Source organism: Coturnix japonica, chromosome 4 (assembly GCF_054131305.1).
Source record: "Coturnix japonica strain WE chromosome 4, WE-NBRP24, whole genome shotgun sequence".
Classification (NCBI taxonomy): domain Eukaryota; kingdom Metazoa; phylum Chordata; class Aves; order Galliformes; family Phasianidae; genus Coturnix; species Coturnix japonica.
The window spans coordinates 39,471,949-39,493,917 of record NC_140666.1 but is presented as its reverse complement, the minus strand read 5'-3'; the positions used below and the strand labels follow the sequence as shown (position 1 = coordinate 39,493,917).

Genomic DNA, 21,969 nt, shown 5'->3' with positions numbered 1-21,969 from the left:
TGGGCTTTAACGATGCGAGATGTTGGTTCCCAAAGTGACCGACTCTCAGAACGCGGCTCCCGGTGTAACGCCAGGTGCCACACGTGCCGTTGTGCTAATGAACAGAAGTAGTTAATAGCTGCCTGCGTGATTGTGAATGGAGGGACCTCAGACACAAACGTGCTTACATCTGGCTTGTGGAGCCGTGCCTTCTGTGAGACTCGCCACTTAAAAAAGAAAGCAAATCGGAACCCCGCCATCAACCACCTGTATGGTCCTGGGCTCAGAGCAAAGCCACTGGGTGGGATGTTGGAACAACAGGAAGAATTGAGAGCAACAGTAATAAAAGCTATGATATATACAAAACTGAGGATTTACCAAGCCTTGTAAAGATGTATTGTATCCGAGTGGCCTCCTTCATAACTGGTGAGGGAGTAAAATACACTTTTAATAGAGAAAGGAAGAAACAGGCTCTGTCTTTGCTTTGTACTTGCACGTGGGCTGAGGTGAGCCCATGTGTGGAGTGCAGTGGAGGCAGCAGGTGAGCTGTTCAGGCAGCTGCTCTTACACTATGCCTTACTCTGAGCTGTAGACACCATGAGTTCCATGACACAGCTGCTCTCATGCCAGGCACCGAGGGTCCTATGTGTAATTAGACTCTGTTGTAATGAGAGCCCCCTGAGGTGTGAAGGGGCAGGAAGATAACTGCTGTTTTGAGAAAGCAAATGCAGTGTCATGAAGCTGAGATCTGGCTAAGTCTAACATGAGTTGCTATGAGATTCAAGTAAATGAATGAACAGATAATTGTGGATAGCCTTAGTTGTACTGAAGTGCCTTGACACCACAATGCCAGCTGGTAACCACATAGCTCAGGGTGCTGTGCAGGGCACCATGCAAAGGACGGAGTGAAAGCCAGTGTTTCAGCACACGGTTCTCTTCCTGTGCTCAGTCAGTGTGTGTGATGGATAGGGCTTGATTTGTCTGTTGTCAGCGTGGGCAGAAAGCTTCATGCTGGGTTTGAAAGAAACACGACTGGGCTCTTGTGGCTCATCTTTTCATGGAGGGAAAGTAATTCCTGACGGTGTCTTTGCAGCCTCTTGTTGCTGAGCTGAGGACCGGCTCAAAGGAGGAGCTGTTGATCTGAAGCACTGTAGCTCCGAGGGTTTCTGTACAAATTTGTCTAATCTGCTTTTTTTTTGGTGGGGGGGAGGTGGAAACACTCTTCAACAAGAAAATTCTTAGTTGTCTGTGTGGTCCCTTGAGGCAGCTTTTCATCTTTCCAATTTCTTGGGTTGATGTTGATTTCACATTCTTCTCACGTTTTCATATATGCTGCTGTTTGAGAATGGCAGTTTCCCAGCAAATCAGTGAGAAAACTGTCATTCAACTTATTTGTGGTTTTATTTTCTAACTTCTTGTTTGATTTATTGAAGTACTGTATATAAAATGTGCTTGAATGGGTGCAGATCTCCCTATCACTTGCTTGGAGATGCTTTCCCTCATCCAGCGTTGTCAGCAGTGAGAACTAGGAAACCTGAAGGACGGGAGTTGTGTGAGCCTGTCGATAGGGGAAATGTCCCCTGTTGCATGTGGAGTGATTTAGGAGCAGGAATTCGTGCCAGCTCTGCTCACGGTCATCGCATTTTTATGTGGATATTCATGTGCTTATTTGTTTCTCCTGTAAATGATAAAGGGATTTATAGCAGCACACAGAAGGGGCTGCTCTTTAGCATGCAAATGAAATGCCATGTAACCATGTAACTCTGCCTTTTTAAGGGTTACATTTTGCCCTTGAATAGCAGTGGCTTTCCTGTATTTCAGAGAGAGCTTTGGCCATGAATCACAGTTAAAAATGCAATCATAAGCTCCATCTGATGTGTGTATTGTGAGAATTTCTACCTTAGAGGAGGCAGCTGTTGTTATGGCAGAGGAGGGAGAGATGTGCCCCTCACCTGAGTGGTACCAAGTGTAGGATCTTATCCCCTGTCTGAGAGGGTGTAAGGTTGATATGGAAATGGATCGACCTGTTCAAAAACAAAAGCAAAAATTGGGTGGCTTGGTCACGGTGCTGTTTGATCCTTTTAAGGTTAATGTCTCCCCCAGTTTCACTGCGCTATATTCTGCCTAACGCTTACTGGGTTGTAAGGCACCACCTGAGTGACTGGGGAGTGTGTTGTTTGTTTTTTGATTCTGATCCATTTTCTGTATTTGTCCTGCAGGTGCCTGTGTCTATCAAGGCTCGTTGTTTGAGGTAGGTAAGCTTGAATGTGTTAATGCTGGGGAAAGCATTTGAGCTGGTGCTGTTGAACTGGAGTCTGACTGCTGATGTTGTCACCTGTGTCACTGCGGATGGGTGATCTTAAAGCAGGTCATAGAGCTGTGAGTCTTCAGCCTGCAGGGGAAACGACAGCAAAATAAATAGTGCCCTCAGGGCAGTCAGAAATTCTCACTAGGTCTCTGTGAACCCAACCATTCTCCATTTCTTTATTTGTGTGAGATTTTATGGTTCCTGGAAGATACAAGTTGTGAGCATGCAGTCCTAAGAAGGACAAAATAGTCTTGTGTGAAGTGTCTCAGTAATATTAGGTGCACTTTGTGTTCAGTGTTTGGTTTTTTAACTTTTTTCCTTAAATTAATGGGATATTAATGATGGCAATTTAACACTTATTTCTCTTTCAGCTAATTATAGTAAATAATATGTACCTTGACTCTTCTTTCTAAACCCAAAGTATTTTGTTTGCTAGCCTTTCTCTGTATGTACATATTCAATGAACAACCTCGGAAATAGTAAAAATCTGCTTCCTGTAAAGCTGTTGTGTTCTGGAGCACTTGTCTTCCTTGCATAGGAACTTTGGGCTAAAAGAAAATGGTCTAAAAGCTTGCTTTTCTGGAATGCTTCTGTTCCAGCATCTGATCCCTCAGCTGATTTGCTCAGAGATTTGTTGCCCTGCTATGGGAAGCAGCATGCAGCAGTGTCCAGGAAAAACTGAGTCTTTTACATTTCTTGTAGAGCCCTTTATCCAAGCTGGACTTGTGTTATGTGCAAAATACACACATAAAACCTTATGTGTGACAGAAGGTTTTGACCTTCTGTCCTAGACTCTCACTCTAGGAAGTTTTTTTGCCCTAAGAGAGAAAGGTAGGGCAAATTGCTGGGGGTGAATGTTTTCTGTGGCTGGTTTGAGGGAAGCCATATCAGGCCAAATGAGTTTGCTTCTGTTAGAAATGGATTGTGGAGCTGCAGTCTTTCCAAAGCAATTGGAAACATAAATTTTGTATGTGAAGACTATGGTATCTTGCATTACATGTGTCTTAAGAACTTGCTCACAGTACCTTTGACCTCATAGAGCTGATTGAGTTGGAAAGAGCCTTTAAAGGTAGTCTAGTCCAACGCTCCTGCAATAATCAGGGACATCTACAGCTACATCAGGTTGCTCAGAGCCTGATCCAGCCTGACCTTGAGTGTCTCCAAGGATGGGGCATCCACCACCTCTTTGGGCAACATATTCTGGAACCACACCACCTTTATTGTGGAAAAAAAACCAAACCCACATGTATTTAAACTAAATCTTTCCTCTTTTAGTATGAAACCATTCCCTCCTTCATTGAAGAAATGCCCCAGTGCAGGGCAAACTTGAAAACTAAGAATATTATCTTTATAGTATCTATTGCAGAGGAGGAATGTGCCTTCACTTGTGCTGTGTTTATTTAAAGCCATTTACGTACAGAGAAGACAGCCTTTCTGAATGACAAGGAGGTATCAAGCCAAACTTTGCAATCTTACCTGATGTCTGTTGGCTGCAGTGGTTGCACTGCAGTGTACCCGTGGTACTGAAAGAGTTGTTCACTTCTCCATGCAAATACATCTGCAGAGTCTTCCTTAAATTATGGTTAGAAATCCCTTTTTTTCCTTTCAGTCTCATGCTACTCAGGGTTTCTTTTTTTGTTGTTGCTTTTGATATGTCATACAAGTAGCTGTAAGTGAGCTGTCACTGGGTTGTTATAGGAACTCTACTTGCTGCAGGTCTTGCTTTATGGCACATGGCTGTTTTGCTTCTGTTGCAAACTCAAACTCTTAAGTCACTTGAAAAATTCTTGGAGTGTAGATCAGATATTCACATATAGCGAACTGCAGAATGAATTGAATCCTTAACATTAGGGAAGAGCATCTTGCTTGAGTGACTTAGCTGATTGTATATCAAGGGTCAACTTCTGTTCATGCATTTCCTCTGAGGAAAACATATTTTTCTGTTTCATTTCCAACTGTGCTGAGGAGGCTTGTGTTGTTCCATCTTTCTTCACCTTTGAGGGAGTTTTCGGGTCCAAGCAGTACATCTGCTTCCTTTGTTTAGCAAAGAAGAATCTGCACACTGTGTGTTTTTCTGGAGGATGGTGTTGGTGGGGATGAGGAGACTGTCATGCCCCGGTGAAAGAAAATGCTTGGAGGAGGTGTTGGTAAAATCTGTCTGCATCATTGTTCTGGCTGGGTGGCTTTTACACTAAGAAGAGTTTTCAGCCAGATGAGAGGGGGAGGATGGGGTCGTGAATTAAGATGAAGTTTGGGTTAAATGCAAAGTGTGGTTTGATAAGTTACACTTTCTGTCTGCTAAGCAAGGACAAGCCCATCTGGGCCATGTCCAGTTAGCTTCTATTTCTGATTTGGGGCATGGTTTGTTGCAATAGTTGCTGGTAAGGGATGCAGGGGTGAATTTCTGCATCGACAGACTCATTTGGGAGTTTCCAGATAACATGCATGGCACTTGTCTAATACTGTAAAGCAGCAGCTTCTCTTGAAGTGAAATATGGTTTTAATCTTGAAGTTTGAACAGAAATCATAACAATAAGGAATAAAAAGCCTTAACCAGACTCCCACAGTAAATTTTACTGTACTCGTGCTTCTACCAAAAATTTATTTTCCCGTTTTCATTTTGAAACCTAAATTTAAAATGCTGAAAAAGGATCCAAGGTAAGTGAAGTTCTTAATTGACTCAAATGCCTTGAAATGAGAGACTTGGGTTTAGCAATTGTGCCTTTTCCAGAAAACAGAAGAGCCTGTCTGGCAGCTCTTCTGATAGCTGAGCTTTTGAATCCTTCTGCTCTGAAATCAGTCATGGAAGGGGGCACAAAAACTAAAAATCACAGGTTGCCAAACATTTGTTGTATAAATGCAACTTCCATTGGCTGTGTGTTAATTAGACCATCAGCTCAACCTGTGCTTTAGAAACGCTTGCAAGGGGCTGAACCAATAGGGGAAGACATTAGAATAAGGTAGGGGAGGAGAAGATGTGTAGACAGGTGGGTGAGCAAGAATCAGCCTCTTGCACAGCAGATCCAAAGGCTTTTCTTTAAATTGGGATTAATAAGATGAGAATCGGTGATATCAGTTGAAATTTATTCTGGTAACTTTTAAGACTGTGAAAATGGGAGATATATATAATGTGGTTTAATTGCTCCCACTTAGCCTGAGGGTTACATCCTCAGCTCCTCCAGAGAACAAAACTATAAACTTGTGTTTATAACATGCATATAACACTTTGTAGCTATAAACTCTAGTTTACAGCAGCATGAATCTCTGCTGTGTAATGTGCAAATGAATGTTGTACAGAACATTCTGTTGCTCTTTTTGCTGGGGGATGGGTTTCTCTTGGAGCAGTCAGCACTCTAAGTTTGTTCTTCTGCAGTTGCCCACTTTGCCATGAGTATTAAGGATGTCATGAGTTATGTGTGGGAGACTCATGAGACTGAGGTAGCTTTTTCCTGCTATTGCAGGTTCTTATATTCTTGTAGAGATAAGATTTGAATGATGCCCTGTGATAACATTTATTTATCAAACAGGTACAAATAGATATCGTCACTCTCAGCTAATGCTGGAGAGGCCAGAGCTGGGGATAAATTTGGTGTAACCGGGTACTGATTCTGCAGTGCTGTTGTCTAGCTTCTAGCATCTTAGGGCAAGTGCATAACACTAAATAATGTTTTATGTGTACTGCTTAATATCCAGCTTATCCCTGCATTGTGTGGCTGTGAATGGAAGTGCAGGGCAATGGAAAATATACCTCTCAATTTACATGAAATGTGTGCCATTCGGGTTTATTAATAAGATGCTTCTTGCATAGGAAATGCCATCCACAAGGATTTCAGAGTGCTGAGATGATCTGAAGATGGAAAATAAAAAAGACAAGAGTATCTGCTTGAAAAGTGTTGCGTAGTTGTTTCTTTATTTAATGATACATGCGCTGCTCGTGTTCTTTGTATTCCTGATAGTAATAGCATAATATGGAAGAATGTGGGTAAGCTTCATTTTTTTTTATGGCATGAGGTAAAAAGTTGAGATGTGAGATGAAGAGTATTCTCCTGAGGATGTACTGAAATTTCATCTCTTCTTCAGTTAAGAGTTACTACTTGGTGGATCAGGACACGCATTTTAGTATGATGTCATAATTCTTTTCGATATGAAAACCACTACGCTGTAAGACATGTAATTTTTTTGGCTAGGACTATAAACACCAATTTTACAGGGAAAGTTAGTAGCAGAGCTGAGCGCCAATATCTTCCAGTATTACGTTTGTTCTATTTGTAGGAACTTGAAACTAAACTTGTTCTCAGTAACAACACAGAATTGGAACCTCGGAATCTATAGATGTTAATTTTATGTCAGGGTAATGGGTATGACATAGCATAGAAAGGCGATCAGCATAGATTGCACATCAGTCCATTTTTCAGTTGCTTTTCATTTTTTGCCTCTGAGAAGCAATTGTGGAGCTCTAACACCACTGTGTGATTATCCCCTCAATTAAAAACTTTAGCACCGATGAAAACCTGGGAGTTTACTGTAAGATCCTCTTGAAAAGTGGTAGACTACTTTCACTTCACCTCTGCCTACAGGTAGGAGAGAGAAGTTATGTTACAGATGGAAGGCTCTGCATCTGACCCAGAGCTTTATATGAGCAGTGCCTTTGAGGGGCTTTCACCTTTCAGAAGTGCTGTCAAGATACTAACACATCAGGAATGAGAGGTATGGCAAATACCACCCTTTCTACGTGCTTGTCTAAGTGAAGAAACCAGTAACCAACTCCAGTGGCAACCAGAGGGTCTTTACAACGTATATGAGTGATAAATTTAAAGGCCACTTGCACTGTTAACAGCTGCCTGTGCGTTATCCTGTATTTAATGCAGAAAGAGATGAAAGCAAGTACCCAGAGAAGGAGTACAGGGACTTGTGTGCTGCAGTCCACTCTGAGGAAGTGATGTCCCTTTCCACTGTGTAACTACATAGTAGTGATGCTGACATTTCTGTGCCTTGATGTTTAACTTGATGCAGCAGAAGCAAAGCTTATGTCATTGCGTGCCCTGAAATGGATGCCTCACAGCTATCTCTGCAGTGGACAGAAAAGAAACAAAAGAAATGTAGTCAAATTATTGAGCTTAAACGTAGTTCTGCATTTTTTTGAGGCTTTTGAGCTTTAATTGGAGATGCTGGGCTTTCTGCAACTTGTGTATTTCTACCTTGCCACTACTGAGAATCTGCTGGTTGTCGTGTTCTTTGTGTGGGTAGGCAAAAAGCTCATGCTTTCATCTTTATTGTGCTGTGGGAGGTGATTTTGGATTAGCTGTGTTTGGAGACTGGAGTCCTTACAAGGGCTGTCCTGCTCCATATTTTCCATTTCAGTGATCTTCCTGGATGGCAGCTACTCATCCACAAACGTGATCTTGAAGTAGATGATTAACATTTAATGTCACTGTTATAGGAACAATATGCCAAAGCCTTGGCAAGAGATATTGGGTTTCTCAAAGTTTCATTTACCAGTGCAACAATTCAGCAGTTATTAGTCATTTATGAATTGCACAAATCACTTTGTCTTCTAGCTCTCTACAAGCACAGGAGGAGCCTTCTTTAGGAAGTTATTCCTTGTCATTTATCTTTTAGTTTTTCTTCCTAAATTCCTCACATGAAAAATTTCTGTTTTACTTCACAAAATCACTAATTCAGGTTGTGTTTCCTCATTCCTTCCCTCTCTTCAATCCTCTCAGAACCTTGATCAGGGTTCTGGTTTGTTTTCTCTTTCCAGTTAATTGTTAAAAGGAGTTACAAAAAACATTTCTGCTGGTGGAAAATGCCTGCAGTGCTTTTAAATGGGAGGCCTGTGAACAGAGCACAGCAGCATAGGAAGCTACAGAAAGGTGACAGCTTACATCGCCTGGGGACCTGCCTCAAATGTAGTTTCTAATTGAGCTGGCATAGCTCTGTTGTATTGGTATGAATGCCTAACCTGGGCCTTGCAGTGAAAGCTCTGGTTCGGGAAGTGCCAGCTTTGGAGCTGGAGGCAATGTCCTGCAGCTGGTAAAAATATCAGGTGAAAAAAAAAAAGCTATCTCCATAGTGGGCTACATGGTGAAAGTGGTAGTCATCAGATCTTTAAATGTATTATGATCTGTCAGTGTGTATGAAGGCATAAGCCAGTGCTGTTCTTAGTGGAGCACTGGAATGTGCCTACATTTTGGATGCAAAGCAGTTCTGTTCAGTGGGGTTGGTGCAAGTACGTTTGTGAGCATATTCATGTGTTTGAGTCTTTCATTCGTATCTGGCAGTGACAAATCTGTGTGCCTGTTGTAGATAGAATTACTCGTAGAAGAGAAGTGGCAATGTATTTATTGATACGAAATAGTTATTTCACACAGCTTAATCATAAGTAAGACAGCGACTTAACAAGATCTGAAAAGGCAAGGTCCAGTTATTATTTACTGCACAGAGGATAGGGTTAAATGCACTCATCCAGGATAACCTCCCACTGTGCTTTCTAGACTCCTTGTCCCAAATTGATAAGGAGCCTAGGTGCAGCTATATCCAAGTTCCAGGCTTGGTCAGTGGTTTGTATCTAAGGGATTATATGTGCGCAGTCAGTCAAGGATATAATCCTAGTAAAGCTTACAAAGCTTAGCAAGCTGTTAGTCTTTTACTGATGATCTGTAGTGTCAAGGAATCTCTTGATATCTAGGCAGAAAGGACTTGCGCAGTAGGCATAACTTCAGGATGGGTCCCTAATGAGGGAGATCATGTTGGGCAGTGTGCTGGCATGCAAGAGACCTTGGGGGGCTCTTGGGCTGCTCAATATTTGTAGATTAAGGTGGTTGATTCACAGTCATATTTACATACTAATTACAAACTACTGTCTGTTTCTGCCAAAATTGGACGTTCTTACAAACTTGGCTCGAGTCTGACACTGATCATCACTGTGGTTAGGTGAGCACACAGCCATAAATTATCCCTTGGCAATTACATTATGTTTCCCACAGATCCACTTGGGGCCAGATACCACTGTCACAACCTGTCACAACCAACTGATGGTTATCTGCTGAAGTCAGATGCTACCATCACAACCACTGCTGATGGTTATCACTTAAGCAGGGTTATAGGAAGCAAAGATCAGGTTGGGAGTGGGTGAGTACAGTGTCACAGTTCCGCAAGCAGAAGGTTCAAGAGGGTATTCAAGTTGGGAATCAGTGCTTTTCCAGAAGGGATTTCATTTTATTGTTCTGCGTGCAAAATGTGCTACAATTTGATTTTAAATTTAAACAGTCAGCACTTGCATTTCATCTTTCTTTCTGGAGTCATAAGTGACAACTGATTCTCCTTCTCTTCAGCCCCATAATTGTTAGTGGCAGGAATCAGCCAGCAGGCCGCAGTTCTGGAGACAGTTATCTTATAGCTTTTATGGACTACTGAAAAGTCTGTGATCATATTCCTAAGATATAATATTAATGTTCACTAGATGACTTTTTAAGGTCTTTGAACTTATCAAGAAAGCAATATTGTTTTAATTATTCCCAGGCAGGATTTTACAGAAGTAGAGTTGACACTCTTAAGTATGTGTGTATATTAGCAGCTTGAGCAGTGAGGAAATGAAGACAGAAGGCAGGAGCAAAAAAAAGTTGTATTTGTGATTCGTATTTTATGTTAAAAAGGAAACAAAGAGGTCTTTTAATGGAAGGAGATATGGAAGGGCATTGTCAAAAAAGGAACCTACTAAGAATGACTTGAGCTTGCTTGCTTTATAGCTGAAAGAGTGGGAAGATGTGTTTTCAGTCTTTTTTTGCCAGCATTTACCCCACCCATGCATGCTTGCCAGTCCCTGTGATGCAGCAGTTTCTTTGCAGATGTCTTTCTTGTTGCCATATGGGGTACGGAGTGACTTTTTTACTGTGACTGCTGCATACACTGGGGGACGTTTAGGCATATCCCGCACTCAGCAGATGGTGTGGAGAGGATTGCCTCTCTCTGAAGAGAGATGGGAGTTTTGCCTGGCAGCCTCTCTGCTTTGAGAACAGATCACTTTAGGAAAAGAGCTCGAGTTCTTTGTTGTGGCCCACAGGAGTAAGCAATTGCCCTTGTGTGCCTAAGATATTCTTTCAACTTCCTGTATATTCATGTGTGTTTTATGTGTTGCTCCACACACCCAGGCAAGTCTTGCTGCAGACTGCTGTGATCTGTGAACTTCAGCTGTTTCATTCTGATGTTGGTATTCTGCTGGAGGGAAGCAGTCGTGTATGGAATCTGAGAAAGATGCTGTAAACACCACTGCAGTTTTTCAAAGCTGAGTGCTTCTTTCTCCAGCAGCTGTGCATTCTGTCAGTGCTTTCAATTTCTGTTTAGTACCAGACATCATAGGTTTATATCTCAACCATGAAGTTTTCTTTTGTGTGACACTGGATGTCATACCAAGGTCTTTTGGGCTAGGGTTTTCTCAGTAGTTTGAGAAATAACTGGTGCTTGCTATGAGTGCCTGGGACTAGGTGAAATGTGCTGTGAACTTTTTATGATCTCCAAAGAACTTCTGGATAATTTGTGTGAAACAGCTGATAAAGGGTGGGTGAAAATTTGGCACCTTTTTCTTGTGAGGATATGGAAAAATGCTAGTTTGTTTTTCATTGGGAGCGTTGGAGGCACTGGTATGTGTCAAGAAGAAATGTTTTCTCTATATAAGACTAAGCCTAGAAGCTGTTTTGTTTATAAATTAAACTGTTAGTATAGACTGAATTTCTTCTATGTGTTCTGTAAACAGCTTGCTGTGCCTTTGCAGTAGAGTATCTAACAGTTGACACAAGAGTGAGTCAAGGCAAATGGAACAGCCACATTTAGCTGGGTTTGTATATCACAAAATAATAGCAGATAGACATGCAAAAGATAGTTAGGATGTGATCTTTTCTACTGATTGATGGCTCCTACTTGCCATATGTCAAAGAACTTTAGGGAGAGACAGCTTTGCATTATGCCAGTGCCAGGTTATATTTGCATACATGTCAGCCTAGGCTGTTTTCAGAACCTTGTTTCATAACCTCAGAACGTGTTTGGCAAACAAATTCTGATGAGCTGGTCAGTCTCTGCTTGGTATTTTAAAATATATATTAATAACTTTATCAGTCTTCAAATAGAATTAGGCTTCTACATCTGGACAGGGGTCCCATGTTGAAATTTGTATCTTTTAAGTTGTTTTCATGCATTATTTCTTTTTTTTTCCTTTCAGTACTTCATGTCTCCATCGGAAATGCCGGTGTGAAACTCCCCCTCATCATTACAGTTGTTTCACAGGCTTATTAAATAAACCGAGTCAATATTCTCCAGGGTAAGCCATTATCTGAGATGTTTCAGTTGCTCTGCAGTTGTTGTTCTAACTGCTGAGCATCACAAGGTGTCCGAGATATTCCGTGATACTTTCAGGAGATATATAATAGCTTGAAAAAATAAAAATAGAAATACACATCTTCCAGATGTGCTCATTGCTTTAATACCACATCTCAGATCTGTTAGCCTTGAAAATAGCTGTAGAGAGGCAAGTGAGGTTATGATGCACTGAAGTTTATGATGCTGGGATATCTGCATTTCTATCATGCGTACTAAAATTCACTTCTAGTGTGAATATATGCAGCAGACTTCCATTGGAAGGCCACTGTAACACTTTTACTGCTATGATTTATTGTTGAGCCATAGATTAGGGAGACTTATTAGAAGAAGATACTCAGCACTTACTCAATTTTGTAGTCATTATAGCTACTTCCGTATCTTTCAGTAATTAATCCTCTAACTATCCCTGTGATCTTGGCATCAGATATATTACCACGTAGAATACTGCGTCTAAAGGAGAACCTTAGCATTCACAGAGATCCTTAACTACATTTCTGAGGATCAGTGAGGAAAACAAGCTCCCCTTCCTGTTCCAGATGAGGAATCATGACCATATCTTACTTCTGGTATTGATTGGTTGTACTTTGAGCTGGATGTTTCCTTGCTTAAAAGACCCCAGAAGTTTCATGGACTTCTTTGTGTGTTTTAGTTAGATCAATACTGTACTTTTTGCAGACTCAAAATAGAAAAGAAAAATTTAATTTGATCAGTTTAAGTTGGTATTGAGCCTGAATTTTCAATGATATCAGTGGAAGCTGAAATTAGGGTATTCCAGCAAGATGACAAAGATAAGAAATTTTGGACCTTGTAGCTATATATAGCTATATACACACATTTGTCACAGTTATCGAACTAGAAATCTTCCTGAAACTTAAACCTTTTTGCTTCCTAAGGATTCATATATTACTCTGCTTCAGCAGATATGGTCATAGTCATGTGAGAATGGTTGATTTTGGGTGCTTAGCCAGCATGAAACCAAAGTTAATCTTGCCCAGTATGGTGTAAGTTGTTTCTTCTTTCATGGTTCATGGTATCCGTGTTTTCAGAGGAAATACAGATTCGGTTATTTAGTTATGAACTTACAAACCTGCCTTCATTTAGAAGGACCTCTTCAGTCCTCTGTGTCATTTTATGCCGGTCCCCATAAGGTCATGGGATATTTTCTTGTGAGTTTCAGCAGGATTCACTGGCTGTAGAACAGTCATGACGCATTAGGATCTCAGGCTTTGGAGAGGAGTGTGCTGGGTTTATCGTAGATATTTCCATCTCTTCTTATCTTCCCCTGTTGCAGTGCATCTTTTGACAAGATCTGGGAGTGTCATTTCTTGCTTCAGACAGAGAAATATCTGAGATCAGAGGGCAAACCTCTTGAAATCTCTACAAAAAGGCATCATTGGTGGTATTTTGCATCTTTGGAGGGGGTGGTGCTGTTAAACTGCATTTTCTGCTGTGATTACTGTCCTATTGTCCGGTTTCCCGTTGGTGTGGTATTTATGTTTAGTTACAAGTGGGGGTGGGTGCTTTATATGTCATACTGAACATATCTGGCAAGGCTACCAGAAGCATTGATTTATAATATGGAGCCTCCTCCTCTTCAGGTTGTTTGTTTCTGTGGTTTTTTTTAAATTATTATTTTGATGTTAATTTCCTACTAAAATAGAAAGTATTCGTGTAAAAAAGTTAAGTAGAAATGATGTCTGCTAAGCTGAATATTTGTTTTTAGGAATGGGTAAGCAATGCTTGATTCTTTTCAGCATGTGGCTTTGCTATGAAAATGCAATATGCAGGCAGCTCTGATTTAGAAAGTGGTCTTGGCCTTTCTGGTTTGTTTCAACTGAGAATTGTGGCATCTGTGTGATAGGTGGGGTGTGGGTCGTTAGACCCTTTGCTTATATGGAAGTCTAGCAAACTGAACCACAGTAATTCATTAACAGTATCATCATCTCTCTCCTTTTAGTCTTGTCTGTGAATGTGTATTCTGTGTTGAAGGTACCAGCAAGGGGGTTGATCTCATCTTCAAGGTCATATTTTTTTGCAGAGTGTTCTGTTTACACAAATGCCTTCTTTAGCGTCTAAGAAATAACTGATAAATCCACACGTTCACACTGAGTAGATGATTGTTTCTCATATTGCTGGTTCAGTAAGTAACCTCCTTGTTAAAACCAGCAGTGCTCCTCTGTAGGAGCTGCACTGAGGTCTCTGAACATAATATTTTCAGTGCTTTCTGTGTGATGCCAGCAATTTTTTTTAACTTCACTGAAGTCATTTCATGCTTCTGTAATTCATTGGCTTTTTTTAGAGTATTTATAGAAGCTGTTTTTTTTTTTTTTCAAGCACTGCAGTAGGAATGATGAGAGCATCTGGTTGAATTCATCACATCTTGTAGAACAACCTCTTAACAGTTATTCTCAGTTAGATGCAACAGGAAAGATAGTCTTGGTAATTGAGCATTTCCCTCTTTACATGGTTGCACCGATATTTTAAAAGCTTTAGATATTTGATATAATTAGAGTGCCGTAAATGTCACCACTGTGCTTGTCTGTGATGGAGGCAGCATAAGTTAACTATAGGAGCTGTAAAAACAGCAATGCGTTTCAGCTTACACGTAGTTCCAGGAAGCTGTTTATAACCTCTTATTTTAATGTAACATAGAAAAGAGTATATCTGGGAGCTTTGATTTTTTTGTGAAGAAGTTGTTTCTTTCTTTTTGGAGTCCTCTAGTGTTAGTGGCATTCCAAATTGATGTGTAAGGAAATGCACAAGTGGGCTGAATTCAGCACTTCAGTCCAAATGCGTGACAGGATTATGGGATAGAATTCTTGTATATAGGGAGAAAATGTCTTACATGGCCTCTACTGAGCTGAGGGCTGGGTAAGAATTTCATTCCTTCCTGGCTACGTTATAACACTTCTCCTCTCCCCCTGTCAGATATGAACAGGTTGATGGAGATGCAGCATCGTTTCTTAACTAGTCTGGTTTCAGCTTAGCCTGTCCTGGGCACCTTGCTAAGCATGGCTGGCTGTTTCTTTGCTTGCTTTGTCTCCTGGGTTTTAGGATCTGTAGCTCTCATTTGATTCTTCGCTTACTGCCAAGCAGCTTGTCTTGGCGTGGATCTTCTGACCTCCTCTCCTGGCTCTTCACAATGAGTCCTGTCACCCCCTGGAGATTTCTGCCATGCAAGACATGCTCTATTTTCTGTGAACTGTTTCTCGTGTCCCTCTTTAGAATGGGATGAGTGACAATGTTGGCCTTTCATTCTGAGCTTTGTTGTTTCTATTTCAGTATAGTCCGTGGAGGAATTGTGTTCCTTTGTCCTGCTGGGGCTTTATAGGGTTGTGCGCAGCGGCTGTTTTCCAGAACTCTCTCTTCTAGTGGTATGAAATCAGGCTGCTGTTGTTACAGGTTTAACCCAACTAAAAATTACTGTAGAAATGAGAAAGCTACAATTTGTTGACATTTGTTTTTGGAAATCTCAGTGTAACTGTGCTGACAGCAGCATCTGTCTGGAGTGACAGAGCTTGGTTGTGCAGGGATTGCTGGGCAGGTCAGAGAGCTGAGAAATACTTGTCTTGTGCTGACATGGAGAGCTGATCTGGCTTTCATTCTCTGGAAATAATGCTGGTGCAACTGAGGTGGTGATTGTAGACCTTCCAGTTTGCAGTGTTGCAAAGAAATTGGAGGTGTGGCCAGAGCTGCTTTTGGAAATATGATCACGATTTCTATTTTGAGGAGCCCAAATTCCCATACCACGCAGCTTCAGAGGGCTGGGTCTCTGCTACTGTAAATGGCTTATCTGCTTTGATGTTGATGGAGCTGGGCGTTTTACCAGCTGGGCATTTGACCCTAACACTGGCAGTCAGCCTTCGTGCCACTGAGCTTATTTAGTACTTGAAGTAAGGCTGCAAGATGGGAACTGGTTTATCACTTAGTGTCTTCCTAGATGAGCACAAGTTTATTTTTTACCTTTACTTGTGTGAGATTTGTATTATTCTGTCCCTTGTTCTTTCTGTGTTTTAGATCCCACATGTGAAGAGGGATTGCCACCTCCCTAGTCTCACTGACTACACTGTTTCCCATACAGGCCAGGATGGCATTGGCTTGACCACCTGGGCACACTGCTAGCTTGTGTTCAGCCAACTGTTAACTAATACCCCAGATTGTTTTCCTCTACACCGCTTACCAGCCATTCTTCCCCAAGCCTGCAGTGAGGCATGGGGTTGTTGGGACCAAAATGCAGGACTTGGCTCTTGGTCGTGGTAAAGCTTGTACAATTGACCTCTTGAATCTGTGCTTGATGGTGACAATGGATATTTTAAATATGTTGCCTGAGAAAACATGACTAACACCTAACTGAGGAGGGTGTGTGGATGAAGGGTTGTGGGCTGGACTCTTTCAAAAAGTACTTACGGATATCACCTCGCTGTTTCAGTATCACCTGTGAGATACCAGTGTGTGCTGAGATATGAGTTACTTCCTGCTCTGCAGTAACTCTGGAGCTGCTGCTGATGTGCTCTGCCTCTGGCTTCTCTGGGAGCAGCTGCTGGCTCTGCTTTGTGTTAACATCAAGGCAGTTGCTGTCACTGCTGAGATGGCAAATGAGGTCTTCTGTTGTGTGTTTTCTTTCTTGGAGTAGTCAGTTTTGTTGCTGGGAAGGTGATGATCCCAGTGCGTCTGAAAGAATCAGAAGTTGCTGTCTTGGGAATCCGAAGAAGACTGTATTTCTCTCTCTCCTCACCTTAGCTTCCCCTTTCTTTTAATCATTATTTTATACAGACTTCCAGAGGATTTTCTGATGAGCTTTTGGCCTCCTTCTGTTCCAATTGCTAGTTTATTGACTACATTGTCTATAAATTGATTTTGAAAGAAAAACAGTACAGCACAGTTGTTATGCTGGAGTCTCTCGCTATCCTTAGTGCATACAAGACTGTTAAAATTGATCAGTGACACAACTTCTTTTAAAGGGAAGTTTGTAGGATTCTTCCCATCTCCTTCTCTCTTTCTCCCTGTGTTTTTGCTCGCCTTTTAATATGAGCATGTACATGAATAAGTAAAAGTTCCTGCAGGCATTGTATGTTTTTGCGCAGTGTGTTTCAATAACTACACTTACAGGAGCCTGTTTACAATTTTATCAGATTTTGTTTTTTGACTTAGAAAAGCAGAAAGCCTCTCCTCTCTATGCTGAGGACTTCGGACACGCAGCGGAGGCCAGAGTTTGAGTCTGGTAGGAGTAGATGGGTCCAAAAAAGAGCATTGTAGCAGTACTTGTTCTGGAATCTTCAGGAAGGATGATATAAAATGTTCAAAACTGCAGTGAGGTGGTCGTTGGAAGGCACTAGCGCATCTGGATGTTAAAAATCACCAAAGCTGATTTCTATCTGCGGAGCCCTTCATTCCCTTGCCACAGGGAAGGACCTGCAATACAAAGCTTTGATAACCTTTGGACATGTGCTGTTTGAAGAAGCTGCTGCCACATCCAGGAAACACAAAGCAGTTAGCAAGGGTCCCTGAACGTTCTGGAAATCGAATGTGTGGGTACTAGATCTATTTCTGCTGGTGTAGGATGGAAATGTGCAACCTGAGTAAGGAACTGAAGGGCTGAGTTTATGGGTGACTGTATTGTTCTGTTGTGACCTTCATTCTCAAGAAAAACTCCTCAGAAAAATGTCCAGAAGGTTCATTTGGTAAATAACAGAGCAAGCTTTCTAAACTGGGCACATATGTGAATTGTGAAAGTATGTGGAAGTAGAACAGGAATATAGAACAAACTTTCCCTTGTGAGATGTACTGCTGATGGGGGAGATTTGGGTATATAGGCAGCAAGAAAGAGAACACGTTTAAAAATACCACCAAAAGCTGGAACTGGTTGTGAGATGCTAAAAATTGGTTGAGTTGAGGGACTTCACCATGATCAAGTCTATGACCTTTAGGTTTATTTCAAGCTAAGGAGAGGGCTGAAAGGAAGTAATTTACAGGGAGAAGTGCTGCAGGAGATGAGGGGATAGCCAGAAGGTTTATGGTATGCTGCATGCTGCTGAGTGATTTGTGTCCCCAGAGTGAATTGGTTTTGGAAAGTTTCTGAAAGCTCTGCTGTGATTTTGCTGATGTTCAGAAATCGAAAAGGTTCAGAGATGAAAAGAACAGGTTTTTGTTCAGTTGTTTTAGAAAGTAAGCAAATATTTGATGTCTTTCCTGAAGGGGATTTCTTTTAAGTGTTTACCTAAATTACTGTTCTGAATCAGGGCTATTAATTGAAGTAATTTACATGCCACATTCCACTCAATTCAGAGCATATTCTCCTGCAGATGGGTTGCACACCTCTGTTTGAAACCCCATCCAAAATGTACTCACTAAGTTGTATGAGTTGAAATACAGGCTAATATGAAGCACAGAGAAGTTTAATACTAAAAATCCTTGTCAGGCATTATCCTGTGTCTCATAGCTGCAATTCATCTTTAGTGGGGAACCAGAGAAAGGGGAAAAAATTGCTAATGTGTTGTTCATATGTATACATAGTGTGTTTTGGGTTTTTTTGGTGGTGTTGTTTTCTTAATCCATCTCTTTATTTTGTGCTTGTGGGGGAGTATTTTGACTCTAAAGCTACTCTGCAGTACCTCACTGATGGAATTGTATTCTGTGCCGAAGATGAACCTGGGGCCCGTCTCTTAGGTCTTGAATCCCATTCTATAGCGTCCAAGGGACTGAAAGGTTTCCCCCTCCTCTGGTCTTCTATGCAACTCTCACACAGGTGGGTCTGCTGTGATCAAAAGCAAGTGCTCAAGAATATCCACAACAGCTGGCACAAGTCAGGGAAAGTACCCTGCACCTTTGAAGTGTTAGAAGCAGGTATGTGTGTTGTGTGCCAGGTTCCTGGGAAGGAGTGAGTACCCTTTAGAAAAACAGCTTGGAGGCTGATCAGAAAAGTGAGTGATTGTAGTTTTTTGCTTCTGGAGTTTTTGTTTCCTGCTTGAGCTTTTGCTGGGCTTGTTTTGTGTGTACACAATCTGAAATGCAGTTGGTAAACGCAGTCTTTGGGTGGTTTGCTGGAATAACATTAAAAAAAAGTCGTACAGAATATATCAGTCCAAAAAAAGCTACAAAGAAGGATTTTTTTGTTTGTTTTAAAAATGTTTTAAAATTGAAAGCATTTTCTTCAGTATTTTGACTAAGTCTGGTGAATATATCACCAGCCTTTACTGGTGCTTTACTGGTGAATCTGGTGTGAAGAGAAACAAATGCTTGTACAATCGCTTTGTCTCCAGCTTCCCCCAGTAACTGAGAGAAGGCCCATCCCAGCTTCCAGCCAGACTAGCTTGCTTTCTCTCAGCTTTAGGTTCTCTCTGCTGTGATAATGGGAACTGGCACTTGCAGTACCAGGTCTGAGGGAACCTGAGCTGATCTGGGGCTCCCAGACTCAGTACAAATTATTAGTAAAAGTTGCTGGGGACATTTTCTGAGCCAGGGGTCTTCTTTTGTTGTCCTCTGGTGCTTTTAGTAGAACTGAAGTCATCCTACACATTTCTATTTACTGCTGCCTTAGTTCTTTCATGTTCCCTACCCCTCCCCTTTAATTTTTAAGCACCTGTGCCTCTACTAACAAGGCAGTGATCTGGCACAGCCCCTTACTTAGATGTTTGTTGCTGTTTCAGCATCTGTCATTGGTTTCAGTAGGCAGTAGTTTTTCCTTTGAAATGTTAGTGGGGAAAGATCCACTCTGAACCTTCATGTGCCATGCACATTAAGTGTATATTCAGCATGGAATCATTTGACAACCCCAGGGAGAGGAAATCTCATTCATTCAAGTGAACAAACTATGGAGTAAGTTGAAGCGTAGGGATTCCTTCTCATTGCTTATCTCAAACAAGTTGGTGAACTGGAAGTACTAGGAGGTATTTGCTTTGGAAGAATCTGTTGTATGTGTATATATGTGTATTAACACGTTTGTACATTACTCCTTTGGGCACGTATCACAGTTTATCTTGGGAACCTACCACAGAAGTATGTTTCCTCTTATCTTGTACCAGCAGCCAGGAGCAGCTGCATGCTTTTGTTTCTGGTACCAAACAACTGACTGGAGGCAGAGGTGAATTCCAGTAGAACAAATGTTTGGGGTCTTTGCACATCCAGCATTTTTCCTATCTGTTTACCCTTGACTTGTCTCCAAGAACAAATTCCTCTAGCCTCCAGAAGGCAAACGTGGACTTGACTTCTTTTTGGCTGCTGCACTGGGATGTGAGCAGCCTCCCCTCAGAGAGCTACAGGGGACCTTGGGACCTGGAGGTGGGGTGTCTCAGCCTGAAGATGAGAAGGCTATCTAATGGATGCTGGAAAATGAAGCCAGATCCTCCGTGATGGTGAACAAAGAATAGCAGAAGATCAATTAAGGAAGCTGATGCAAAGATTTTCCTCACGAGGATAATCGGGCAGAATAGGTGTCCAGAGGGGCTGCCGTCTCTCCTTGGAGGTATCTGAACTTGTGAAAAAGCAGCATCTCTTCCTCATGAAGTCCTGAGAGAGAGGAGAGAGTAGGTTCAGGTTGGACATCAGGAAAAGGTTCTTCAATGAGAGGGGGTGGTCAGGCGCTGGAACAGGCTCCCCAGCAAAGCAGCCATGGTACCACACACATGAGAGAATTTGAGAAGTGTTTGGACAATACTCAAGTATAGGCATTGAATTTTGGATAGTCCTGTGGGGGGGGGGGGGCAGGATTTGAACTTGATTCTTATGGGATCCTTCAAACCCAGGATATTCTATCAGTCTAAGAAAGGAAAGGGAGAAAGGGAGAAGGAAGGGGAAAAGGAGCTCCTTCCTGCTGCTGTTACCATCCAGCTTCCTTACAGCCACTTTCTATGGGTGGTGTTCTCCACTGGCTGGTCTGAGTAACCAAATGAGCGCACAGAAGTTACAGTGGCATAAAACTGATGTGAGATGAGAATTATGGAGGTTATAAGTTGTACTACATGAGAAATACAGAGTATGGGTACAGGCTGTGCAGCATGCTAGCTCCTGGGAGGATTAATTACAGATGGTAGCTGTGACAGCTAAATCAAGTACCTATAATGTTGTGTAAACCTCATTAAGCAAACTCGGTAGCTGCGCTGTAATCTATGAGAAATGGGATAGGATGATGAGGAAAGAAAATGAAAATACTCTGTAGGAAGTTTAGAAATCTCTTCAGTGTCTAAATCTGCTGAAGCAATTTCTTCTGCCTCTTCAGTAGTAGAATTTTAAACCACAAGCTTTTAAACTTCTTATCTGGTAAAGCCCCTGTAGCTTGAATTAAGAAAACTTTCTGCTGATGACTGCTGAGTTCCTCTTAGTCAGCAGGTCCTGTTGTATCTGATACACTAAGTCGTTCCTGATATTCTGCACAGAAATGTATCTGATAGGTTCTTTCTTGTGTGTGGAAATCTGAGAAGGAAAGGCATAGAAGACCATTTTGTTTAGTTACTATTGTTTGATTATGATACTGGGTTTTTATGAGGCTTGATGACTGACATTGACTGCAAGTTAATGTTTTACTGTAGAAAGTTAAGCATTGCTGAATGTTGATGTCATAGGTGCTAATTTTCTGATTTAAAGGAAGATCCAACAAATGCAAGTTCAGCATATCAGCTATCTCTAGCAGTGTGAGGGTGTTGTTTCATGTTGCACTGAAGCACAGGTAACTGTTGCAGAAAGGGTTGGTCGTGTTTCCTCCTGCCTCCCTCAGAGGCAGAAACCTGAATGAGGGAAAAATGCTGAATTTTCTGCTGATCTAGCAGGTGGCATCTGCTCAGCATAAAGTCCCATAGATGCTGGGAAGCAGGGCAGGAAGGAGGATGTGTCAGGGGAGGGAGGTCATAATAGAGGCCACAGGATTAGTTCATCTGTAACTTATAATTTCACCCTTGACAACTTAGTCGTTGCAATGATGAGGAACTGAAATGTTGATTAAATTAACTGGGCTTTTATTTTCCAGGCAGTGGAATTATTTCAGAGTGCTTCTATCTGTATGCTATGGTTTGGTTGTCAGCACTGAACAATTGTATGTTTTGCTTGCTTTTAATTCAGAAGGTGGCATCATATTAAACGTTTCTGAGTATTTGTGCCCGGAGCTGTGCCTCTTTGCATATTCTGAAGAATTATACACTGATAATGGCTTGTCCTTAAAGGAGCTATAGTATGTATAACACCCGGTGGGATTTTTTTTTTCCATTATTCCCCCAGGATAGCCCTGATTTTCTCCATCTTCTCCCAAATCCTTGCCTGCAGACAACTGGTTAAATCATGACTTGTACAGCTCATGGAAAACCATAAGGCTAGGCTGTGGA

At 41.6% G+C, this 21,969-nt stretch overlaps 1 protein-coding gene across 1 annotated transcript in view; it reads left to right on the top strand.

Moving 5' to 3' along the window:
• The window catches only part of FRAS1 (Fraser extracellular matrix complex subunit 1), a 154,068-nt gene that overhangs the window by 949 nt on the left and 131,150 nt on the right, over positions 1–21,969 (top strand). Inside the window, exon 2 of the mRNA XM_015861184.3 lies at positions 2,199–2,230. Within this exon, the coding sequence (XP_015716670.2) occupies positions 2,199–2,230 (32 nt within the window). The remainder of the gene's footprint in view (positions 1–2,198; positions 2,231–21,969) is intronic.